The sequence below is a fragment of the Manacus vitellinus genome, unplaced genomic scaffold, assembly GCF_001715985.3.
Source record: "Manacus vitellinus isolate BGI_N305 unplaced genomic scaffold, ASM171598v3 scaffold_14_pilon, whole genome shotgun sequence".
Taxonomy (NCBI): domain Eukaryota; kingdom Metazoa; phylum Chordata; class Aves; order Passeriformes; family Pipridae; genus Manacus; species Manacus vitellinus.
Window position 1 is genome coordinate 3,673,577 of NW_021939063.1, and position 23,214 is coordinate 3,696,790.

Consider the following 23,214-nt stretch of genomic DNA (forward strand, 5'->3'; position numbering starts at 1 on the left):
CGCTCACCATAACACAACTGGAGCTGCAGCATGACACACGAGCACTCTGGGGAAAGTTAAATGTATTTGTCTCTATATCCAATATCACGCTCTCACTACAGTAAAATTGTAAAAGAGGAACATTTATCTCTGTTCCATGCTGTCATACCCTGTACACATAGGCTGTAACATCACTTCTAAACTCTATCACAACCAGACCCAGCACACACACACACAGTTTTGTATTTAAAAGAAAACTAGCCAATTACAGAGCTTGCTTAAAACTTCATTTATTTGAACTGTAAGCCAAAGGAGTGTCCTCAGCCCAGAGATGCACTGCTTGGCCTCCTTGGGAACTACAGCAGTCGGTGCACTTGTCAAAGGAAAACACACAAGGAATTCAGCGACAGAGAAAAGGTACATTTTTTACACACACACACACACAGAGCAGTTTCCAGTCTCAGCTGCAGGTGAAATGCTGATGAGCTCTATCCAAGCCCACCTTATATCATCAGACAGGTAAAACCCTTCCCCTTACAGAAATGATGCCACAGCTCTTTGCTGTACAATGTGCCCAGCCTTGGGCTCAGCGGAGGGGCTCAGCAGCTCCTCACAGAAAGCCCCTGTCTATCTGTCTTCAGCAAGTTCAAGTGAAATACAGCCAAGTGAAACCCTGAATATTTGGGGCTGGTAGAGCAAGAATGAGGGGACACCCTGAGCTCTGCTCTGCACAGGCAGAATGGACAGTGTCAAACACTGCTGGGTCAGGGCTCAGGGCTCGGGGCTGTACCTGCTCTTCCCATCACAGTGGGAAAGGTGATGCTTTTCCTCTGCTGCCAACACGTCCCATGTGCTGCACGTTCTGTCCATGTAAAGAAATGATGACACTGCTCAAGGTGTTACATTAGTGAAGGTGTTTACCTTATACCATTGGAAACAACCAAAATACAGGAGAGGAAGGGGAAATGAGGACATAGAGTCTTTATGAGTATTTACACATCCCATTATTAAGATAAATGAAGGCTAATTAACAAGGAATTAGCCACAAGTATGAAATACAAAATGAATTAAAACTGGCTTCTAAATAAGATGAATATTACAACCAACTACTGTTAAAACTAAAATATAACATGGTTTTGGAAGATGCAATAAAATATAAATTAATAATTCTAACAACAAGAAGAAACAAAATTACATAATTGTTTTAAAACACTTTGGAGAGCTGAAATTATTGCTTTTTTCCTCAGAAAAAGCCCAGCAGGGGGGAACCTCCCCATTCTTCCTGCCAGCTGATATTACATTAACAAAAGTCTTCATGTAAAGCAAATACTTTATATATTTAATAGCTGTTGAGAACATAACACAGTTCTTCCTAAACAAAATGTAGCACCTCCTGTAAACATTAAAAGCACTGCTTTAATCTCTAACCAGTTCATATGCAATAATGCCTTTGTTTTGTAATGAATTCCACTCCTTCATTTGAATGTGCCCGTGGTTGCAGGGTTCTGCTGAATCACAGCTTACACAACCACAGCCTCCGAAACTCCAGAGCCTCAGCGCTGGGGCTGCGACTGTCTGGGCAGCAAGACTTTGCTCTGCAGCTTTCTGTGGCTTGGAGACACCATGGAAATGAGGAACTCGGCATTCCCAGCATGTGGCTCCTCCAGCCTCATCTGACCTGCCGTCAGCTTTACCCTGATATGTGAAAATAAAGACCAAAAAGCAAGCTAATACTTTTTACGAGCTCTCAGAACTGCTGGCCTAAAGGTTTCCCTGTCATATTATCTTAAAATTCTTAAACCAGCATGCTCAACCTTCCTTACTCTGCCTTCTGGTTCTGAATTCTTGAATGCTATTTGGGCTACATTTCAAACTTCTCTCTATAGGTATAAGTGTAGTGTTCTTTAAAGTGGCAACTTAAACTTCAGTCGAATAAAAAATCCTAAGCAAAGCTGGAGAGACAGCAACATCTACAACTCAGAGTTGCCTCTGTTCTTCCCACATCAATTTACACTGTGGTGGCAAACACGGGGAGATAAGAGATGGAGTCAGAACGACACTGTGTAATCAAACTGGTGGATTACACTTTGCAGCACACAGAGGTGCAAACACACATTTCTGTTCCCCTGCCGTGCCTGTGAGGACTGGCACAGGCACAGGCCAGCACAGAACTGCCAGACCAACTGTCCCTTACTCCAAACCCCTGTCCCTGCTCTCTGCCCGGCTGTCACACCCAGCACGCTCACAGATGTGTCACAGCCACCTTCACACTCCGGTGTTTGGGAAAAGCTTGTCTGCACTCCATCCCGTGTACAGGCTGGTATCTGGCAGCCTGGGATGCCAACAGGGCCATGTTTTCCCTCCTTTTGGGAGCTGCCACACAAGGAGAAAGGATGTGTGAGATAAAAGGGCTTTCTCTCGGAGTCTGTGCATCCTGACTTGATAGAGTAGAATCCCCAAAACTGCAATTCTTCAGAAATGCTATTTTAACTTTGGAAACATCTTTTCCCTCTTTCACACACCTCAAACATTTACCTCTAATAAATGTATGTTACATGTACAGGATGTCAATCTGTGCCAGTTTTCCTTTAATTAGGGGAAAGCTTAATTCTCTCACCCTGCTCACCCCTCTCCTACTTTGCCTGTTAGACACAAGAGCGAGCAGTTCCGAGTTATGCCTAATGTTTTTTTGCTGAACAGACTTGAAAAGTAAGATCATTTTCTCTACTGCTTTCTTCAATCACTCGCCCACACACACCCTTGGGGCTTACACCTAGAAAATGCCCTCTGGGAGTCTGCTCTTGGATCGCTGCTCTTTAGGAGTGAGTCTGCTCTTGGATCGCTGCTCTTTAGGAGTGTCCTCACTTCCAGTTCCCCAGGGACTGGTTCCAAGCACCTTTCAGCTACTGCAATTTTAATAAGCTCTTTGTGCATATCCTAAGATGATCATACTTTGGAAAGCTAAGCTAAATACATCATTTTAAATAAACATCAAATGCTCTTTCACTTTGAGGCTATTCATTATGATCCCAGCATAAACCTCTGGACTTCCCTATCCCTGGAAGTGTTCAAGGCCAGGCTGGATGGGGCTTGGAGCAACCTGGGATAGTGGAAAATGTCCCTGCTCATGGCAGGGGGTGAACTGATGGGCTTTAAGGTCCCTTCCAACCCAAATCATTCTAGAATTCTGTGATTATGATTCCAGGAGTGGAAGTGCCAGGCAGAAATACATTTCCATGCCCCAGGTTTCTGGCAAAGCAGGAGAGGGGAGTCAGAGGCAGCACTGGCCATCTCCCAAGGCAGGGATGGGACAGCTGTTGGTGGAATACCACTGTTCCTATGCAGTGAATAGCACTTCTAGAGGAAAATGGATCCACAGTCCCTGATTTTGTCCTCTTCATTCACAATATTCTTAGACTGAACCTAATACAATTCACGTTACCGAGCCAGAGAATACACTCCTAAACTCTAAGGGACTGGGGGAGCAGGACCATGACTGTACTCCATTCAGGAAAGGATTCTCCTGCTCTTCTCTGTCAGCCGAGCAGGTGCCACAGCTTCCCCTGCAGTCACCTCCCACTTCTTGTACATGGTTGTCTTATGCTTAAAGTATTTTCCTTCTACTTCCTCATGAGGAGCCCTCACAAAACTCCTGAAGAGCAGATGGAAAAAATGACAATCGCTAGACAAAAAGTGCTGTAAAACACAAAGGAAACAGGCACTTCTATTCCCCTAATCTTTTTAAGTACAGGAAATCTCAGGTCCTACACGTGAAGAACAGCAGGTAATACACCTTCAGACAGAAGTACCCTTTTAAGTAAATACTTTCCTTTTACTACAGTAGATTTTAACTCATCCTGTCACAGGAGTGATCTTTTCTGTAATTCAGAATTCTCATGTCACTCAAGAATATTTGCCCCATCATTTCAAGAGTCCTCATGTTACAAAGCTCCAACCATAAACTTCTTTGTCAAGCCTCAGAGCAGCACAACCTTTTGCACAGTTTCAGGAAAGTTACAGGAATACAGCTGTACTTAAATACCCAAACTAAACCCAAATTAAAGTCAGAATCATCACCTCTCCCTGTTGCAACAAGAGTAAACATAGGAAGAGAAAAAAGGCCCAAGAAATAACACTTTAGGTAGGCTTCTAGGATTTCCTGCTTTTTGTAACTTCAGGAGTTATTAGGAAATTGGATATGGAAATATCTTAAATCTGAGTTTCGGTAAAGGAGTTCATATTCTTCATTTATATCCTTCATTAGATGGAGTGCAAGAATTAAAAACTCTGTAAAAACAGAGTTACAATTAGTATCTGTGATTGGCCCCCAAGTAGACAATGACACGATTTTCATACACCTTCTTCATAGTTTTCTCAATTTGCTTCAAAAATACTTGTGGAATTCTCCCACATAAAGTGTGCACTGTATCCAGAAACTTCGACTGCAGAGGGTAGTACAAGGACTGGAAGAGATTGTCTTCAAATGGAAACTAAAGAAAAGGAAAAAATTTAATTATTAGTTTTCACTAGATGAGAAATGGCATTTTAGAAGTTTCTGTAAGAGAAAACCTTCTGTGGGTAGGGAATGACTTGTCCCTCACCTGTCCAAGGTGTCACCAAGCCCATCACTTCAAACCCTGCTTGGGAGCACCTGCTTTCAGAGAAGTTTGTCTCGGCATATTCCCTGAAACAGCCAACTCCCAGAAACTGCACTTCCAGAGTGTGCATTTACAGGAGCTTTACTGATGTAGGGACACTGTAAGGAAACAGTGTTTTGGGGTGTGGAGCTGTACACACACCACGTTCCAGTTGGACATATGCACTGTGTCTGTGTGCAAGCCTCTGCCTTCCATGTGCCTGGAGGCTCGAGGTCCTCAGGGAGGACAAACTTACACCAGGTAGTTGTAGACCAGAGCTGCTTCCCAGCAGGAAGAGCTCCATTCCTTTTGGAGCTCCAAACTTTGTTCCTAGCTTCAATATTACAGAAAAGTAGTTCATCAGCCTTTCTGATTGGAAGTTTACTATAATATGGAGAAGTGTTTAAATCACCTCGAATACATGAGAAGCCAAAGCAGCTGTGTCCTGTTGTGTCTGATGGGTTTACACAAAACACAACCACGCTCAGCCTGATCGGCTGGAAGAGCAATCCCAGTAAAGCAGGGATCTACACTGAAACACAAGGAGTGCCTGTGTGGAGGCAGCAGACTCACATCACGGATCACCTCGTAGAGTGCCTTGAACGTGGGCTGCTTGTCATCGTGGTAGACGCCCCTGTTCCCGTGCAGGATGGACACCCCCTCCTCCTCCGCCCCGCGGCAGTTGCTGCCGTACATGCAGTGGTCAGGCCGGTAGTTCCACTGGCAGGGGAACACGTAGAGACACTCTGCCCACATCAGTCAGGGGAGAGGGAAGGGAAAAAGACAAGTCAAACAAGAGTTAGAACAAATTAAACCATGTTTCTGTGAAAAGCTGGGACTGATGACCAGGAAACGTTTGGTTACTTCCTCTGCAATTATCCCAAGCAGCAGCTCAATGGAGATGCTTCCTTCCCTCAGAGGATGACTACACACACCTCAGATGTTGGTCCTGAACCAACAGACAGGGCAACACAAAGTCTGGGAGCAAACACAACCCAAGGGAGCCCTTCACAGAGCTGAAAGTGGCAGAATCAAACCCAGTGAGTACACATCAGGCGGCACTATCCAGTGTCCTCTGCCAGAGGAAAGAGTTTCTGGAGTGACAGGAAGGACTAGGGAAGCACACACAGCAGTTATGGTTACTTAAAATCCTGACTCCTTTGGAGACAGCATGGGAAAACTTGCAAAGTACATCCAGTGTTTGCTGCTGAAGCTGTCATGGAGGCCACAACAATTTGTTACACAGCAGAGCATGAGGAGTCGTGTATTTTATTCACAGCCCTCCTAAGAGTTATCACCCATTAATTTCACAGGTCTGGTTTTATTTAAAGATGAGCCTAATTCCTCAAAAGGGCTCGTAACTCGCTTTCTCCTACTGATTTTTTTTACGCTCTCTCTGTGCACACAGAACTCGCAATCTGCTTGTCATAAATCACACCAGTCCCTGCGACCTTTCTGCCTCGGCTCTGGAGAACAATGAATCATGTCTGGTGCCAGCAGGTCATGGCAGAAGTGCTGAAGATTGAATTCTTCACTTGGCCTTTCCCAGCTTCCCAGAAGTCTGCAGCTGGTCCCACGTGGCTGTTGAAGAGTAGGAGAATAAGCTTCCGAACCATTTCTTCCCTTAAGGCCTCTGTAGCAGGAGAACTCTCCAGAAAGGAACAGCCCTTAGAGATGGGAAAAAGGAGCAGCTCCTCAGGCCCCACGTAGCACAGTCCTGTGTGGTTTTAACTTGCATCTATAAAAAGGTACCTGCAGCATCTTGGCTGATTCCTTCACAGGCCAGTTTCAACAACCCAGAGTTTAAAACCTCACAGAGTTCAGTTTTCTGTGTTATTCATATCCAGTTCTCTTGTTCTCTTTTCTTGAGCAGTCTGATGTTACATAATTCACAAAAAATTATTTACCAGTTACAAGGAAAGGACTGTGGTGCAGAGTAGTCCCAACATGTGGCTTTGATAGAGAACACTCATCTCAAAATTAAGATATTCTTGCAATCTTTGGTTTTTGCTGCACACTTCAGTTAGCAGCTTGAGTTTGACTTCATGACTAATCTGGCCTCATTTCTTTTTTTCTTCCAGGAGACCCTAGTCCCATAACATTAATTTCTTTTGGAAATTAATTCCCACTCTATTTTTCCCTAGGTCTAAGGGTAATGTGTGGTGTACCAGGGACACTAATGTTTGACATCTGTCTGCAGTAAACAGATATTTGCTTATTGCTTTGCTTCTGCTCACTCCTCTTATTTGCCTGGATTTGGGTATATCCAGTTACCTACCCTGTGATTCCTTAGAGAAAAAGAAAAGGGAACAGAATAAATAAAGATAAATCCAAACTTGTTTTGTTCTTAAGATCACTCGAGGAAATACTGGATCACACAGGAAACAGGAAAAGCAATAAGAATGAACACTCAGCATCCATTCAAAGCATGAAATAAGGTTCTCAGCTTCTTTGGGAAGCTTGTACTGTGCTCCAGTGTTTAAATCCCTGCATTTTTCACCAGCAGGATATCTATGACACTATCCTGGTGCTTGCTGAGACTGATCACTTGGTTCAGAGGCTGGAAGCATCTTCCTCCAATAGTAACTTCTAGTGAAGGAGTAGAAGCAGGGAGGGCACAGCAGTTTTAGACAAGATATTCCAGTGGCTGTGTTCACTTTCTTTCTGACTATATTATCTTTGTCACTCATTTGTTACTCAAAATTCTGAACTTCAGAAAAACAGGGCATAGCTTCGGAGAAAGTCTGGCAATTTCACATTCAGGAAAACATCTGAAACAAAAACATTTTTGCACCTACACCCTGGTCCAGTGATGCCCTTAAGCTCACATACAACCTGAACTCCATTCCTGCATTTGATCATTAATCCTATACTTCACTGTTTTCTCAAAATCTCCAGAAAACGAATTTACACATTCAATGGAACCAAGTCCAAGTCTCACTACCTGCAGCAATGTCAGAAGTATATTCATGGTTTGTAAATCCAAGGTGCACTTACACAGTAACTCCATGCCAGAGTATTCATGCAACTTATAAAAAACAAATAGCACCTAAAAGAAAAATCAAGTTCAGGAGATTTTCCTAGCACAGATAATCACAACTCCAAGAATCATTACTTACCTGGGTTAAAGTAAAAAATGATATTTAGTAAATCCTGGTCTCCCCATGTAATGTAATTTTTGTACTTCTGGTACAATGGATATAACATTTCCTCCCAAGTCAAACCACCTGGTATGATGCTGTTCTGCAGGGCAGAAAAACAGAAGCAAGTAGTTAATACTGTGACCAGTGCTGTGATACCTGACTCAGAGTGGGGCACAACTAGATCTGTAAGTCTGCTAAGCCATATCAGACACCAGGTGAAAAATGAAGAACTGCCAGGAAATGTCAGACCTGGACAGGGCTGGAATAGCAGAGCTGACTGTGCTCCTCTCTGCCTAAACAGGAAAACAAGGTCTCCTGGGTCCAGCTCTGATGTCAGCTCCTGCTGGTCACAAGTGGGAAAAAAGTGGAAAAGTGGAAAAATGCAGAGACGAGGTGAAAACCAAGTTATAAAACCAAGGAAAAACACAGTCTAAGGATCATCTTCCCTGGGAATTATGGTATTAAGAGCAATGTGGGTTTTTTCACTCCAGCTGTTCTTGCAATGGTGTGTGAAACCCCTGGCCTTGCATGAGGAACCACTTGGGGTGAGCAGAGTTTTAGTGATTTCAGAATACGTGCTCAATGAAACCAAAACCTCTTTCACAGAGGAGGGGAGATGTCAATGAAAATGCTCCCTTCTCACTTACATCAGTTCACAGAGCCACTTATCTGCAGCAGGATACAAAAGTCTATTTACAATAGATGCAAAAATTACCAGTTTCTCTGGATTTTCACATCAAGCTTTCCAATTTTAAAAACAATACAGCAACTGCACTGAAGATCCTTGAGTTTATTCTTTCATATGTTCTCAAGGGAAGATAAGATGTTGAAGAAGCCATTTTGCTTCAGCTGCAGGTTCTCACTGCTCCATCCCCTTGGGGAAGTTTCACATGTTTTAACAACCACGTTCACTAGTTGCTTTTAGCGTGCAATTATAAAAATTCCATATTTCTCCGATTCTTTATATTACAAACCTTATATAATTTCACACTAAGTTTTCCAAGATGTGAAAAACACATAAATCCCGAGCTCCTGCAACAGCTGCATCTCTTCTCACCTTGAACTGCGTGCTGCGGATCCGCGTTAAATTCATCAGCATCACCCCGGAGTTGACCCCGGTTGTCCCGTAATAAGGGTGACGTGCAAAGCGGCTGTACCAGCCAATCTTTGGGATCTCGTGTTCCGGGGCCATGGCAGCCAGCTGGGTGGAGTTGAACTCCTTCAGGACGTGCCAGATGTCATCGATGGGCCTCAGGAAGAGAACATCAGTGTCCACGTAAAGGAGGGAATCCACATCCTTCAAGATGACCTTTTGGGTTTGCGAGGAGAGGAAGAGATGGGAAAGAAATCAAAGAGGCAACAAACAGGAGGATTATTAGCAAAAAGTACTTTTCTTTTAAATCAATAAACTCTCCCAAATTATCCGTTTATCAGCTAAATGTAATTACACAGAGGAACAACAGTTATCAGGTTATTGTCTTGTCGTTTGTTGTGGCTTGTTTTTTCTTTAATCTGCACAGCAAAACAGCTACCAGAGCACAAAGGCTGGATTAACCTTCTTATGAAACAGCAACACACAGAGCTCTCAAAAGTACCTGCAAGGACTATTTAGTATCAGTTCAGAAATAGGATGTAAATAATGTCTATATACAGAGCTTTGTCAGCTCTTTTCAAGATCTGTAAGTGGTGAAGCATAGAGTGTTCTCCACAGACAAAAAGGGTAACCCAGGAGAGCAGAATACTTTCCATCTCCATTTTGTATCATTTTTCCTTATGCCTTTCTAGAGACTGTTTTTCCTCTTCTAACCTTGTGCTACCGACAGACTTGCATTCAGTATTAATATATACCAGTGTTTCACATTAATTAAGACAACCCCATCAATCACAGAGTATGTGCATCCTCCTGAAGAGCAAAATTTGCTTGCTGAACAGAAGTGTCACATGAAAACCCACCAGGTCAGGTTCTGACCTCTGTTACCAGACTCCATCAGGAATAACCACAGTGAGGTTGGTCGGGTGAGAAGGGTGTGAACTGCAGATTAGAGCCAGGACATTTAATCTATTCCTGCTGACCATGTTCCCCCTTGTGGCTACCCAAATCCTTACACACTCGTTCATGAATGCCAGTGGGGCAAATCAGGAGGTGCTTCAACAGTCCAAGGAAACTGTCTGGATGTTTGCACCCTCTATTGGTAAGGTCATTTGACAAATAATAAAGGTCATTACCTACAGCTGACCACCAGTTCAACTGCACGTTTGCTGCTCTTCTTATTTGCTAAAACTGTCCAAAAATTCCTGAAGGACTGAAATTTTCTTAATTTGGTCTCAGCCAAAAGCCCTATTTCTCTCTCTCTCTTTTGCTCTGAAAAGAAAACCCAAAAGGCTTTGGATTTTCACCAGGCTGTGGAACACAACAATCACTCTCTTCTCCAACTGCAATGATATTAATCACAAGCCCTGCTATTTATGCAGGTTAAAATAAATTCTACCAAAGAAATTGGATTTTACATAAATTCAAACTATTGTAACCGAGGATTACCTCTGAAATAGAGAGAACAACACTAAGATTTTCAACAAGTGGGTGAAACGTATCACCTCCAAGAACACTCAACAGGCATCCACTGAGATGCCAAATCCGTGAGGATGGACTTAAATGAGATTTTTCACCTGACTAAACACTTGAGGATTCAGACTGACATTTAGTCAAGTTTAACAAATCCCTGACCTGTATTTCTGACAGGATAACAACACGTTCTTCCTACAGAACAGGACAAGCAGGAGAAGGAAGTGTCTCTGCATTTTAAACCAAAGTTACACTTACAACAAACTCCAAGTAAACACATCCCACACAATTCAGATCACTCTGCTGGCTGGAATACACCAGCAATACACCATTTTCCCACAAAAAACCACAAACCAGCACGTGGAGTTATCAATAAATGAATGACACAAAGAGTTCAATAACACACTAAGAGCTCAGAGTAAATATTTGCAGATGTTAAGTATCCCAGAGTCCAGTCCTAAAGACAAAACCAATAAAAAAGACAGCTACTGTAAATCAATAGAAGACAAACAGTTGAAAAGCAGAAAGAGTTTTCAGTTTAAGGATATCCTGGTTATTGTGTATTAATTATTCTGCAACACCTGCAAGCCCTAATTCATAGGGACCTACTATATGAAATCACCTCGCAGGAACTGCAGTGCAGCTTAAAAATGACACACAGCTGACCTGGAGCAGGAGCCACACCAGACTGTGTCTGCAGGTCTGAGCTCACTCAAAGCATGCAGACACACCTGACAGACCAGGATTTTGGGAAGGAATGGCCAGGAACACGCCTTGGCTGTGCTTGTCTTCCCCCTCGCTCTGCAGGCACTTACAGCTTAAAGAAGTGTGATTTTTTTTTTTTGCTTTGCAGCTATATAGAGTATTCTTGAAAAATCTGTCAAAAAGTTCTGCACAGAACTGGCTATATTTAGCCTGGCACTTCACTTAAATACTCAATTATCTGTAATTTGATTTCACAACTTCTGTCTCCATAGATTCTCCCTGTGTTAGCAAGGTTAGCAAGGAATAACACACTCCTGGGTAAACATGCTGGTGTACTGTGAAGCTGTACAAACCTAAGGGCTTGTGAGGGTTGGCATGGCAGCCTATCCCAGCTTTATCCAAAATTAGGGACAAATCACAAAGCTTGATGCTAATGTAACAGTACCACACAGCTGAGTTAGTAAACTTAGTTGTAGTAAGCAATTAACTCAAACTACAACAGAGACCTTTGTATAGATAATGCCCTGGTATCTATTCCCAGTGCTGCCACCAATCCACAGAGTTGGATACTTGAGCACCCTCAAGAGGAAAGCTATAACACAGGGATATTGCTAATCTACCTTAAAAGCTCTTTAAGTAGATTAAGTGTGTTGAGAAGGGTTCTAAATGTTCATCCAAAAATCATCTGAAAATCCCTTAAGCATTTCAGGATACTTTAGCTGATTGTTTTGGTAGCTCCAGACCAGCAGCAGGGTGACAGCTGCTGCCAGCTCTGCAGGACCAACATCCCTGGGAGCAGAGGATGTTCTTCACCCGCTGTCTTAACATCCATGTCAGTAGAACAAACCAGTTTCAGGTGACTGGTGAGAGCAGCAATAAACTCCCAGTTTATTGTTACAGTTTCATTTTGTGCTCATGCAAAGATTTCCATCCTCCTAACTTTGTCTTTACAAATGCCCTGAATGGTTTTACTGCAGCAAACTGCAGCAAAAGATTGGGGCTTGTGAGATTACACGGAGGCTCAACCTGCATTATCTGCATCTAAGTGGCTAAACGTGATCAGATGTCACAGAATGCCTCTAAAAATGCAGGATGCTGTACAATCTTCCTTAGTATTTTAGCATCCAAGGTAGATTTAACAAGCTGAGAATGTGCACCTCAACCTGTTACCCAGGACAGAACAGTTTCTTACTGCAAATGCAGGGTCACCTCCCACAGCTCCAGATTTATCAGTGAGTAAAACCACTGAAAGGTTCTTACCCAATTTTCCCTTAACACATTCCTCATACCCTCCTGTCCACTTTCACACGCCTGCTGGTGCAGCAGCAGAGATTTCTTTGGCAGGAGAGGCACTTGTGAATCAAAGACTCACATTCCACTCGGGCTTAGCATTATCAGGAGCAAGACAATTTGCACAACTGAGAGCTAAACAGCTGATAAACTCAACTACTGCTCCCCTGGGGTCCTCCCTAAATCCAGGCACATTTTATGCCGCTGCAGGGGAAATGCTCAGTACAGGGAAGGATAAGAAAAAAATTATACTGACATCCTGCTGGTATTTATTTAAAATAAAATAAAAATAGTTATCTAAAGAATAACACTTGGAACCCTCTGCTCCTGCTGTGTGCAGGCAGTTCAACTGGGATGTCAGAACCCAGTTATCAAGCACCAAAACAAAAATAATGATTGCTGAAATTGCCCAGAAACAGCCCAAGGTTCTGTCAGCCTGCAAGCTCGAGTACCAAAGCCCAACTGGACACTTGCCACCTCAGCTTGTTTTCTTTACTATATCCACATTGACTCGGTGTCAGCTGCAGCTCCTCTAGGACAACCCCTCCTATTCAAAGACACAAACCTCAGCCTGACCACACACAACATTTTGCAACTGCCCCAAGAGACAAAAACATTTACAGTCCAAGCCGCCTCCTTGTTTTGCTAAGACAACGTGCAACAGTCTAATATTCTTTACAAAAAGTTATTGGAGAACTTCGGCAACATGTGAGTGACAAAAAGGAATCCATAAAAGCACTGCCCAGCCTGAAGGAATCAGCATAAACCCCTTTCTCTCATCAAAAGGGTGATGACAAACGAAAGTGAAACCATAACCATTCTTGTGTTAGTCCACCAAAATAACAGAAAATACCACAGAAATAAGAAGAGCAGAGATTTGTGTTTACCCAGCACATCCTGACAAACACTCTGCATTGAACAAGCGAACGCTCAGGGATTATTTCCCAGGTGATACAAATATTTACTCAGGGAATAGAGGATCCCTGCTGAAGTTGGAGTTACTTTCAGCCCATCTGGCCTTTGTGCAGTTGATAGTCTGCCCCTAAATGGCAGATCAACAGAACTGCTGACAGCACATATTTTCTCACATATGTATTCATAGGCTACGTATCTGGACGTGCAGCTGTCTCCTGATTGCTTCCATCTGACAGAGTAAAGATTTTTTTGTCCCCCCCCCCACGTCTCATAAGACAGTAATGAAGAAATCTGGACCATATGAACAGCTTGTCACTTCACTGGAGTCACCCCAATAAACGGCAACACACGAGATACTTTTGATAGATGTTCTCAGTTCCACAGAAACTGCTTTATGCAGAAGTTCTTTCCATTTCTGAGATGCAAAATTGTTATCAACACTTTCCTTCTCTCCAGCAACCTTCACTATTTTCCAAGTTTCTGACACTACGTATTATACAGTAAATAATACAACTTTTCAGTGAACTTGAAGATCCCAGGACACACAAAGCTCTTGCACAAAATCTAACTTTGAGCACACTGGAATTACTACCTTAAGGGTAATTCTGACAGTCTTGGAAAAAGAAATAAAACTCAAGGAAAAGGGATTGCTGAGAGCATCAGTTTAAGGGCTAACATATGGAAAGGAAGATGGTGTGAGAAGAGGACATGTTGAAAAGAATGTTATTTAACAAGGCATGCAGCATCTACCCCAGAAGATCTGCCCTGAGAGAGCTCTCACACTTTCTCTGGAGGATCTGGAGAGCCCGAGAGGCTCATGGAACTGGAGACAAATCAGAAACACACATCCTTTGTTAGCCGAGAAACAGCCAGGCTGGGTTTCTGTGTTGTTTTTTATAGAGTCTAAAGCACAAACCAAAATATCGTGAAGCAGCTGTTTTGGCCTGAAAACGGTTTTAATGTTGCACCAGCAAAGCTTCCTTTCTGTGGAATTAACCTTTTCCTGAAGCAACCTCCTCAGAAATCCAGGTGCCTTACCGGAAGAAACAGGCGCTGGGCAGCACATGGTTTGAATAACTTCTTCCATTCCTGAGCATTTCCTACTGAGAAGGTTATTGGGTAAATGGTGGATTCAAACTTCTTTGTGTATGAGGAAGGCCACTCCTTTAACTGAAAGACACAATGGGAGGAATCAGACAGTACATATTATACAGCTTTTTAAAAAAACTGAGCATGCACAAGGAGTTTATAACTGTGTACAGTAAACAACGAGCTCGACTGCTACTTGTTGATGTCCGTGTAATTCTTCTCAGAGATTTGCAACTCATAACTAGCACGTTCCTTTATTTATTTACCAAATGACAAAGAAACTCACCTTCTTCTCAAATTCAGGCTTAAGGGAATCCTCAGCAAAAATGTGAAAGCAGAGTCTCCTGTTGCTGAAGAGAACCGCTGATTTCAGCATGATCAGCGTCTCCTCCAGCCGGTCCCCACATGCCACCACTGCCAGATGCATGCACTGCAAGGATGAAGGCTCCTTTGGATGTTTCTGTTCCCCAGGCTTCCTGAAAATTCAGAAATAGGCATATAAAAATTACTGAGGCAAACATGAAGAGAATCCCGCATTAACAGACAGCAGGGTTTTTTCTTGCCCTTCCTTGTGCAAGGGGTCAGGAGTTTTTTGTGGTTAGACATCCACAGAACATGCACTGGCACACTCATTTTTGTCAATGGTACAGATCAACAGCGTTACAATTATAACACAAAGGAATTTGCTGTTTTCAGAAATTTCCTGTTATTCCTACATTTCTGGATTTGCATAAATCACTGCACTACAGACACAGATGAAACAAATTCCACAGCACCTCAAACCAGACACCACCTTGCTCTGTGCAAGTGACAGCTCCTTTCCCAGCTCAGAGGTCAGGAAGCCAGAGTGGAGTTACTACTACCCAGCCAACTTTCTAACACGTTGCAGATCTCATAACTACATCCAGCAACTTCATTCCCAGGCTTATAATGGCTAGACTGGAAGAAGACATCCATACTTTAAAAAAAAACCCCACTCTATCCATATGTAAATTGTTCTAACAGTTAATTAATTTTGCTATTAAAGATGCATGCCTTAATCCTGGCCTGAAGGCACTGGCACAGTTTCAAAGGACTGCTCTCTATTTCACCCCATGGAATCGCTGAGATTTTGCTAAAATAGAGAATTTTGAAAACAAACATATTCCCATGTCCCAGATGAGTCAGACTATATTCCACAAGTGGTCAAGGGGTAAACTATGGGGTTTTCACTTAGCACCCACCTGTGTGGGATTTATATACATTTCAGCCAGACTACAGGGGAATCTGCTCATAAAAAGCACATTGTACCTGCTGGCCAGAAAAATCAGGGCTCTCTTGGGGAGTTGAAGATGTTTTGAAAACACAGCCTTTTGGTTCTGTGTGTCCCCCACTTCAGCATGGAGCTAAAAACTGAATCCTCCAGGAACGTTTCTACCATGTTGCATTCACATTCTAACACAGATGGCACTTATATTACATGGGATGAGCTGACCAAGGAACTAAATTAGAAACACAGTAATCACTCTTGGAGAGTTCAAAAGGTAAATCATAGATCACTCCCCTTTCTGGACATATCTCTGAGCAGAGGACATCAATCCTGGCCCCTTCACAGCACACATAATTACATACACACAATTAATCAGTAAAGTTAATAGTACAAACAGAAGTTCTAAATAAAGAGAAAAATGACAGTTTTAAAGCTGTTATTCTTTTTTACAGACATTAGAATACTGCTTTGTGAAACAACAGAGTTCTGTCTTACAGAGCAACTCACCTCTGTGTAAAGGAACACCATCAACTGGCACTTTACTGACTATCCAAAGCAACATATTTTATTAAGGGTTTAAAGTCTTCTGCTTTAGTCTTAATTAACCCCCAATTTCATCAATGTATAAATAATGGAATACTACATCTATGTGAAGTGGTATTTACTTTCCAACCTATTAGTGTAAAATCTGCTGAATTATTGAAGTGAATAATTAGCTGCTCACACAGATCACCTTTTCCCCCTTCTCCCTATCTGTTTAATGTTTCCTCTTAATTGAGTCTCTAAATCAAGCCATAGGCAAGCCATAGAGCTGCTTTGATGTAGCTTGTGGCAACGGAATTCACTGGGAGAGGGACTAAACTACACTTTTATTGCAACATTTCAAAACCCAACACCAAAGCACTCAGCTTCTCTGTGCAGTTTTAGCCACGAGTTCTCCATTATGCAGCTATTTTGCAGTGAAAAATCCAGTGTGTGTAGACAAGCACTTCCAATGGACAGACTCAGCAGAAACAACCCTTGATGAAAGCAGAATTCCCAGTAAGCCCATGGGAGTAGGGATAACAAGAGACAGTAAGTGGAGGAGAAAGCTGAACCTTGGAGGTAAGGAATTATCATTTGCAAAGGGGGTCAGGAGCATGTAATGGCTTAGGGGGGAATAAAAATCTCTGAGAAAAGGGGCACGAGGTAGTACTTGAACTATGCCAGTAACAGTCTGGGACACTGAGGGCAACAGTTAGTGAGGAAAGTCACAAAGAGGTACAGAAGAACTTTGGAACACAATATTTTGCATATTTTTTATAAGTACACAAAGAAAACTAGAGGATTGTGGAAATAAAGGTGAGCTGGAATGGGAGATAAAGTGTCACAGCAGGATGCATTTGACTACAATTTAACCTAGCCCTTAAAAAATAACAATTATCATCCGTAAGTCTGAGGAGAGGAAGGTGTAAAGGCAAAGTCGAACTGCCAGGAAGGTAAATGAGCAGATCACAGCAAAGGACATCACAGCTCCCCTTCCCTCCTCTGTTCATCCACACACCTACACACAGTGCAAGGAGCAATGGAAGGGACAGGGAGAAATATCAGCTGGATGAAAGGATATTCCCTAAAGATGTGCAGGGTACAGCCACATTGTCCTACCTGTACAACAGGAACAGCTGCTAGAGCAGTAAGAGTTCCCCACCTCAAGACAGTCCCAAGCACATTAAAAAGCCCATAGATCCACATTAGCCAATTCTTCCTAACATTTATATGCACATTCATCCATCTATACTCCAAGTTGTTGGTTATGAATAGAGCCTATAATCGGATTTTATAACATAAATTAAAGGTTTAAATGCATCTAAATCAATACAGTGACCTGGGCCTTGAAGTTTAATGTGTTTGACAGGAACAAATAAAGAAACTAAGATTAAGCTCTACAGAAAGCATCACAAAATACAGACTTGATAAGATGGAGCACAATAAAATGTTTATAGCAAAGACCTCCCAACAATACAGAGCAGCTCCCATCCAGTTGTTCACTGGTATTTTATTTACTGCCTACATTTTTTTCAGGCAGGCACTGACACAGCAGGAGCAGCCTGAGTGCTCAAGCACAACAGTGTACATTTCTAGGTCTTAAAGTTTAGATTACATGTAATTTTCTTATTAGTCACAGTCAAAGTGTCTCAAACATAATTAACCCAAAACCTGTCTAAATCAATCCAAATCCATTCAAAATAATGCATTCCCATCTCATTACAGAGCCTGCTAATCTATTCAAGCCTTCAAATTTATTCCTGAGAGGAAGATAATGCATGCAGACTCTTACAAAATGCAATATAGTTGTTAATTTTTGAAACCTTCTTCATATTATGATCTCATTTACTGTTGCAGCACAAACAAGGTTGGATTTAGGCGTTGTATCCAAACTGGTGATTCACTGAACAGGCTCCTTCCCTGACAGTCACCCTGAGTCAATGTCCCAACAGCAGCTCCATGATATGAAACACATTTTCTTACACACTTTAAAACATAAATTAGAAAGGCTCTAAATGTTTTGAAACAAAGTTTTCTCACTTCAGTGGAGTTGCACAAAACCAACTGTAGCTGCTGATAAACAAAAAATAGAAGTTTCAACCTCCTCTTACTGTTCAGAGAGAGGGGAAAATGACACTCAAAACCAGAATGGGTGTTTCTGTCTCTTGTTATCAAGTGAGTTCTTTGTGAAACAAGTATTAAATACTTGGGGCTTCAGCATGTTATTATCAGACTCAAGCCAAACTCGTATGTGTGTGTACACAGGCTGCAAAGGGAGAAAAAGTGTCTTGACAGGTTGCCATGCAAGAGATGTTTTGCTTTGGAAAAGTTACTTTCAGGGAACTAAATGTGCTGGCAAAGGTTCCCTTCCTGAGCCTTGCCACGCTGGTTTAATAGAGAGCATGGTCACATCTGCCCCTCAAATGTAAAATAACCCTTCTGCTTTTGGATACTTTGCACACACTGGTTTGGCACATACTTAAAATTCCTCGTATAAAAAATGTCTTACTGAAAGCCTAGGACTTGCTACTTCCTATATGAAGGAGCAGTAAAACCACCATCAAAAATCAGTTTTCAAAGCTAACCAGAAACTTAAATGCAATGCTCACCTAGATTTGCCAAAATTATTTAAAGGCCAAAGCAGGACCCATGAATGTCACTGATAACATTTGCTAAGTACCAGCCAGCTAACAATATGAGCATACATGAAGCTTTTATCATGTATAACTACTTATGGTAGAAGAAATCTGTATTTAAAACCTAAAAACTGATGTGTTCTGTCATCATGTGAACTACAGAAAGCAGTATTACAAATCCCAGCTAAAATACAATTCACCTTCCCTGCAAGGTGCTGATTCTCCTAGAGCAAACACATCCTAGAAAATGCCTTTGTGTCTGAGCTCAGCCCAAAACCTGCATCCTCTGACCAAACTACACAAACCAACTTGGTAAAACTGAATTGAAACAACTTTTTACATTCACACAGACAAAACTTCACTAAGGTTCTGTGAATTGATTATGCAGTCTTATTTAAGCACGTACAGTGTGATCACATCACAGGATTTTGGTCTGTCTTTTATGCTCCAAGTTCAAGCCCCTCACACTCCTTTCAGTCTCGCCTGGATCAGGATTTTTAAGCCCAGCAGATCCTACCACCTGCTGCCTTCCCAAGAATTCAGGCACCACCTCCACTTGGACCAGGTTATGTCACACCTGCCTCACAAAAATTCCTTTTATGGAGACTCTTACTCAAATAAATTAAATCAACCTTCAGCAAGGGGCAGAACTGGACCCACAGAATTGTGCTTCTCAGTTATACAAACTGCTGGGGCCAATGGTGCAGGATCGTGAGGGAAAAAACAACAATCAAACCTCTAAACAAATAATATTTTGAAGAAAAGGCATGGTTTGAATACAGAATTCCTCTTTTGTTGTTTGTTGCTGTGTTGCAGACCTTGTAAAAAGTACTTGCAAAGTCAATAAATAATCGAAAAGTTAGATAATGTCAAAGTTTGAAACATGAAGATGCTTCTGAGAAGCTCATTGAAATGGAACAGTTGTTTACACTCTCTAGCAGTTCCATACTTTCAGGGCTCCCTCCTTCAGTGTTCTTCTTGATTTCCATGATAATCGCAGAGATATGCCTTAAAGAAAAATGACTTCAGGAGGTACAGTTGCTAGTGGAAATAATCCTGCTTTAATACAGGCATTTGGATTCTGCCCGTGACCCATTCTCAGCCCCAGTAAACATCTCCTGCATTCAGTGGGGTAACAATGCTGGTGAGAAACCAACTGCCTTAATAAGTTAAGGAGTAAGAGCTCAAAAAACAGGAGTAGTCTTTCATTCAGAACATCCCTGTGAAATCATGAATCAAAGACACAAAGACATACCAAGTTAATTAGATATATGAGGTCACACTGGCCATAATATAATTGGAATGCAAAGGGGAAAACAGTCCTCCACCCACCGAAAGCTGCCAGGGTCTCTTTCTGAACTAATTGGGGTTTTTTAAATACTCTGCCTGTAAGGTGCTGGGAGAGGAAATACAACACACCAGGACTGCAAACTTTTTTTAAAAGTTATGCATAATGAATTTACATAGAAAAAGCATTCAAAACAAAAATCTCGAGAGCTCAAAATGCACTGGTGCCTCCGCGGTTTGGAACCCCATGGTATCACACAGCAACAACCAGACACCTTCCCTGATGAGAAATCCGCAGAAGCGAAGCTCCCGAGGTGACAGCAGCTCCTCATTCCGGCCAGCGAGTACCTCACTGCCCCCGTCAGCCTTCGAAACAAGGCCAAAACTAATGGGAAAGCAGCTATTTCAGAAGCTGTGCTCGCACAGCCTGGCAAAGGAGGGGACCCGCTGCCCGGACCGAGGGACCGCCGGCGGAGCGAAACCCTCCACGCACCTTCGCGGCGTCTCTGGCAACTGCGCTGCGAGTGCAAACTACGCGGGGAAAAGTTTATACTTCCAAACCAGCGCGGTTCGCACAAGGGTCTCCCATCACCGGCCACTCGCGGAGGCGACGGGAAAACACCTGGGAGAGGGAAGCGCTGGAAGCACCGGCGGCAGCGAGAAGGACCCAAGCCGGAGGGGACCCGCGAGGTCACGCGTGGCTGGGCACGGCCGGCAGGGGGGGTTCCGCGGGCAGGAGGCCGGGGCCGGGGCCGCCCCCGATTACCTGTGGCCGCGGTGCCGCCGCTCCGGCGCGGGGGGCTCCGGGCCGAGGCGCGGCGGGCGGCGGCGGGCGCGGGGCGCGAGGCGGCGGGGCCGCGCTGCCCCAGCCAGCGATGACAGCAGCAGCGCCGCACGGCGAGGCCACAGGCAGGGGCCGCCGCCACCTTGCAGGGCCGCCGCAATGGCCGGTCAGCGCGGGCCGCATTGGCCGGGTCCACCGCGCCGTCCGCCGCGCCCAGCCCGGCCCGACAGCGGGGACGTGGCGCCCGGCCCGGCCCCGGCGGGGCGGGGCCGCTACCGTACTGTCCTACCGTACTGTCTGGAGTAGCCGCCGCACGGTGGGAAAGTCTCGTCACTTACCAGCCACAAGACCAATAAAGCTTATTGTTGATTAATAACTCCAGCAAGGAACGCCAGGCAGGGCCCCGCGCCCCGCTGTTACTCCGAGGTACCTCTGATTTCACGCCCGTGCAGGTGCGCGGTGCTGGAAGGGGTCAGTGTTCACGGCAAGGTGAGCAGCAGGGAAAGGGGAGAGAGGGAACTGGGCTCTGAAGCGCCTTTCGTCTGTCTGTGCGAACATCAAACTGGTGCCGAGCTTCCCTCCGCCTTGCAGCCCCAGTTCATCACCTTCAAACACGCTGTTCCCATCCCACCTGCTACGACGGCAGGTTGTATGGCAATAAACTGCAATACTTGTAGAACAGTGAAGGAACGAAACATTCCCTCCCTTCTGTGCAGCTTTGGACTTGTGCCCGTGTGACCCACCTTAGTTGGTCTTCTGTGCAACATCAGCAGAGATTACCACACTGTGAATTTCATGGAAATAAATCCTACTTGGGTTCATAATCTGATTTATGACCTTTAAATGAAAAGAATGACAGAAATGCAAGGATTCTTGTTGCCCCATGGAGCTGGAGCATAAACTTTGCATGGAATGGAAATGTCAGCACTGCAATGGGGAGAGAAGGGAAAGTGGAGCCTCATAAGTCCCTCACAGAGTCAGCACTGGAAGTGAACTTGGTTGTGCTTGGCCTTCACTACTTAAATGGCATTCACTTGGCAGAGAAACTCTGCAGCCTGTCCATTTTACACTGCTGTCACCACATGCCTTTACCAGTCGTATCCCAAAATGTACTTTACCTTAGTATTAGTGCAAATGCAATGAACAACTACTGTTTCAGAATTTCATCCAACTCAGTTTCTGGCCAGATATAAATCACTTCATTGTAAGGGAAAATAGCAATACTAAATGAGAAACTACAGAAAAACCACAGTGCATAAACATATGCTCTTTCCTGAGAATATATGGACTATAATAAAACCCTACCAAACTTCATACTTAGTAAAAAAAAATGAGTACCAGTAGCAACCCCCTGAAATCCTCAAGCTGTTCAAATGTGTGATGTTATACTATCAACACAATCTCTTTTCTTCTCTAGGAGATGTGTGAGCAATGTCTGCATACAAATCCAAGGCAAACATTAGAAATCTGGAAAACATTCTAAGGGATTATTAGATACTTTCATCTTGTTTCCATGACCTACTGCAGTGCCACCACTCACCTGCCTACTTGCATCATTTTTTTTCCAAATTAAGATGTGCAAATATCAACTTTCCCGTGCTGCCAGCTGCATGCTCACCCAAAATCAGTTCCATGGCTGGGCTGGAACAAAATTACAGTGCACCCTTAAATCAGTGTTGCTGAATCTGCTGCACTCTCTGATGTTCAATTTTGGCAGTAAAGCAACGGACTGGCCACAATGTGCAGCCTTGAATTTTGCTCAAGTGTGCAGTGATATCTGCTATTTCCATCACATGAAAAGCCTTCAATTATTGTTTACATTGTTAATTTATACCAAATTTTTGCTAAGTGTAAGTCTAACAACTACAGAACTACTTCTAGTTGTTTATAGAAATTATTACACTGATAATTTAGACAATGGAAATAGCAATGTGTTGTATTGTATTTTATAGTGTATTTCACAGAGAAATGTGTTTCTGATTGAAACCTATGCCTAATTTATTTCCATTTGTTTCCTACATAGAGAAACCATTTTATTCTTCATTTTACTTGTTAAACTAAATGCATACTCTGTATCTGATTACCATTTGTACGTACATGCCAATTATATATCTAGAATACATTATGTATCATATCCGTGAGATTATGCCAGATTTACTTGTTATTATTAGCCACGTAGAGTTTCAAATGTGCTCAGAAATTGCAAAGCTTCATGTTTCTATTTTTCAAAGGAACAGCAAGTTTTCCTCATTACTTGCCCAAAACACTGTAGATAATGTTTTTTCATTCTTCAGTGCTGCATTAAACACATAGCAGCCAAATTAACTTCTTCATCAGAGAGACGCACCAAGAGATGTAAAGTGGTCTTTGTACATTTCCAAATAAAACTTTTTATTACAGTTCTAAAAAATT

The 23,214-nt window shown here is 43.0% G+C and overlaps 1 protein-coding gene across 1 annotated transcript; it reads right to left on the bottom strand.

Annotated features, from left to right (window-relative positions):
* Positions 1 to 253: 253 nt before the first annotated feature.
* Positions 254 to 20,539, bottom strand: GXYLT2 (glucoside xylosyltransferase 2). Its single transcript, XM_008925674.3, has 7 exons — positions 20,512 to 20,539; positions 14,608 to 14,797; positions 14,271 to 14,402; positions 8,817 to 9,068; positions 7,736 to 7,859; positions 5,190 to 5,362; positions 254 to 4,469 (listed from the first exon to the last, which is right to left on the bottom strand). Exons 2-7 carry the CDS (start codon positions 14,746 to 14,748, stop codon positions 4,287 to 4,289), a joined length of 1,005 nt encoding a protein of 334 aa, XP_008923922.1. The 5' UTR covers positions 14,749 to 14,797; positions 20,512 to 20,539; the 3' UTR covers positions 254 to 4,286.
* Between the last annotated feature and the right edge of the window lie 2,675 nt (positions 20,540 to 23,214).

What these genes read in the sequence shown, in the direction of transcription:
- GXYLT2 (XM_008925674.3), bottom strand. Translation starts at nt 14,748, where the DNA reads ATGCATCTGGCAGTGGTGGCATGTGGGGACCGGCTGGAGGAGACGCTG. An exon ending in TCCGCAGCACGCAGTTCAAG is followed by an intron (nt 7,860 to 8,816) that starts GTGAGAAGAGAT and finishes TCTGCCCTGCAG; the next exon opens with AACAGCATCATACCAGGTGG. An exon ending in CATTTTTTACTTTAACCCAG is followed by an intron (nt 5,363 to 7,735) that starts GTAAGTAATGAT and finishes TGATGTGGGCAG; the next exon opens with AGTGTCTCTACGTGTTCCCC.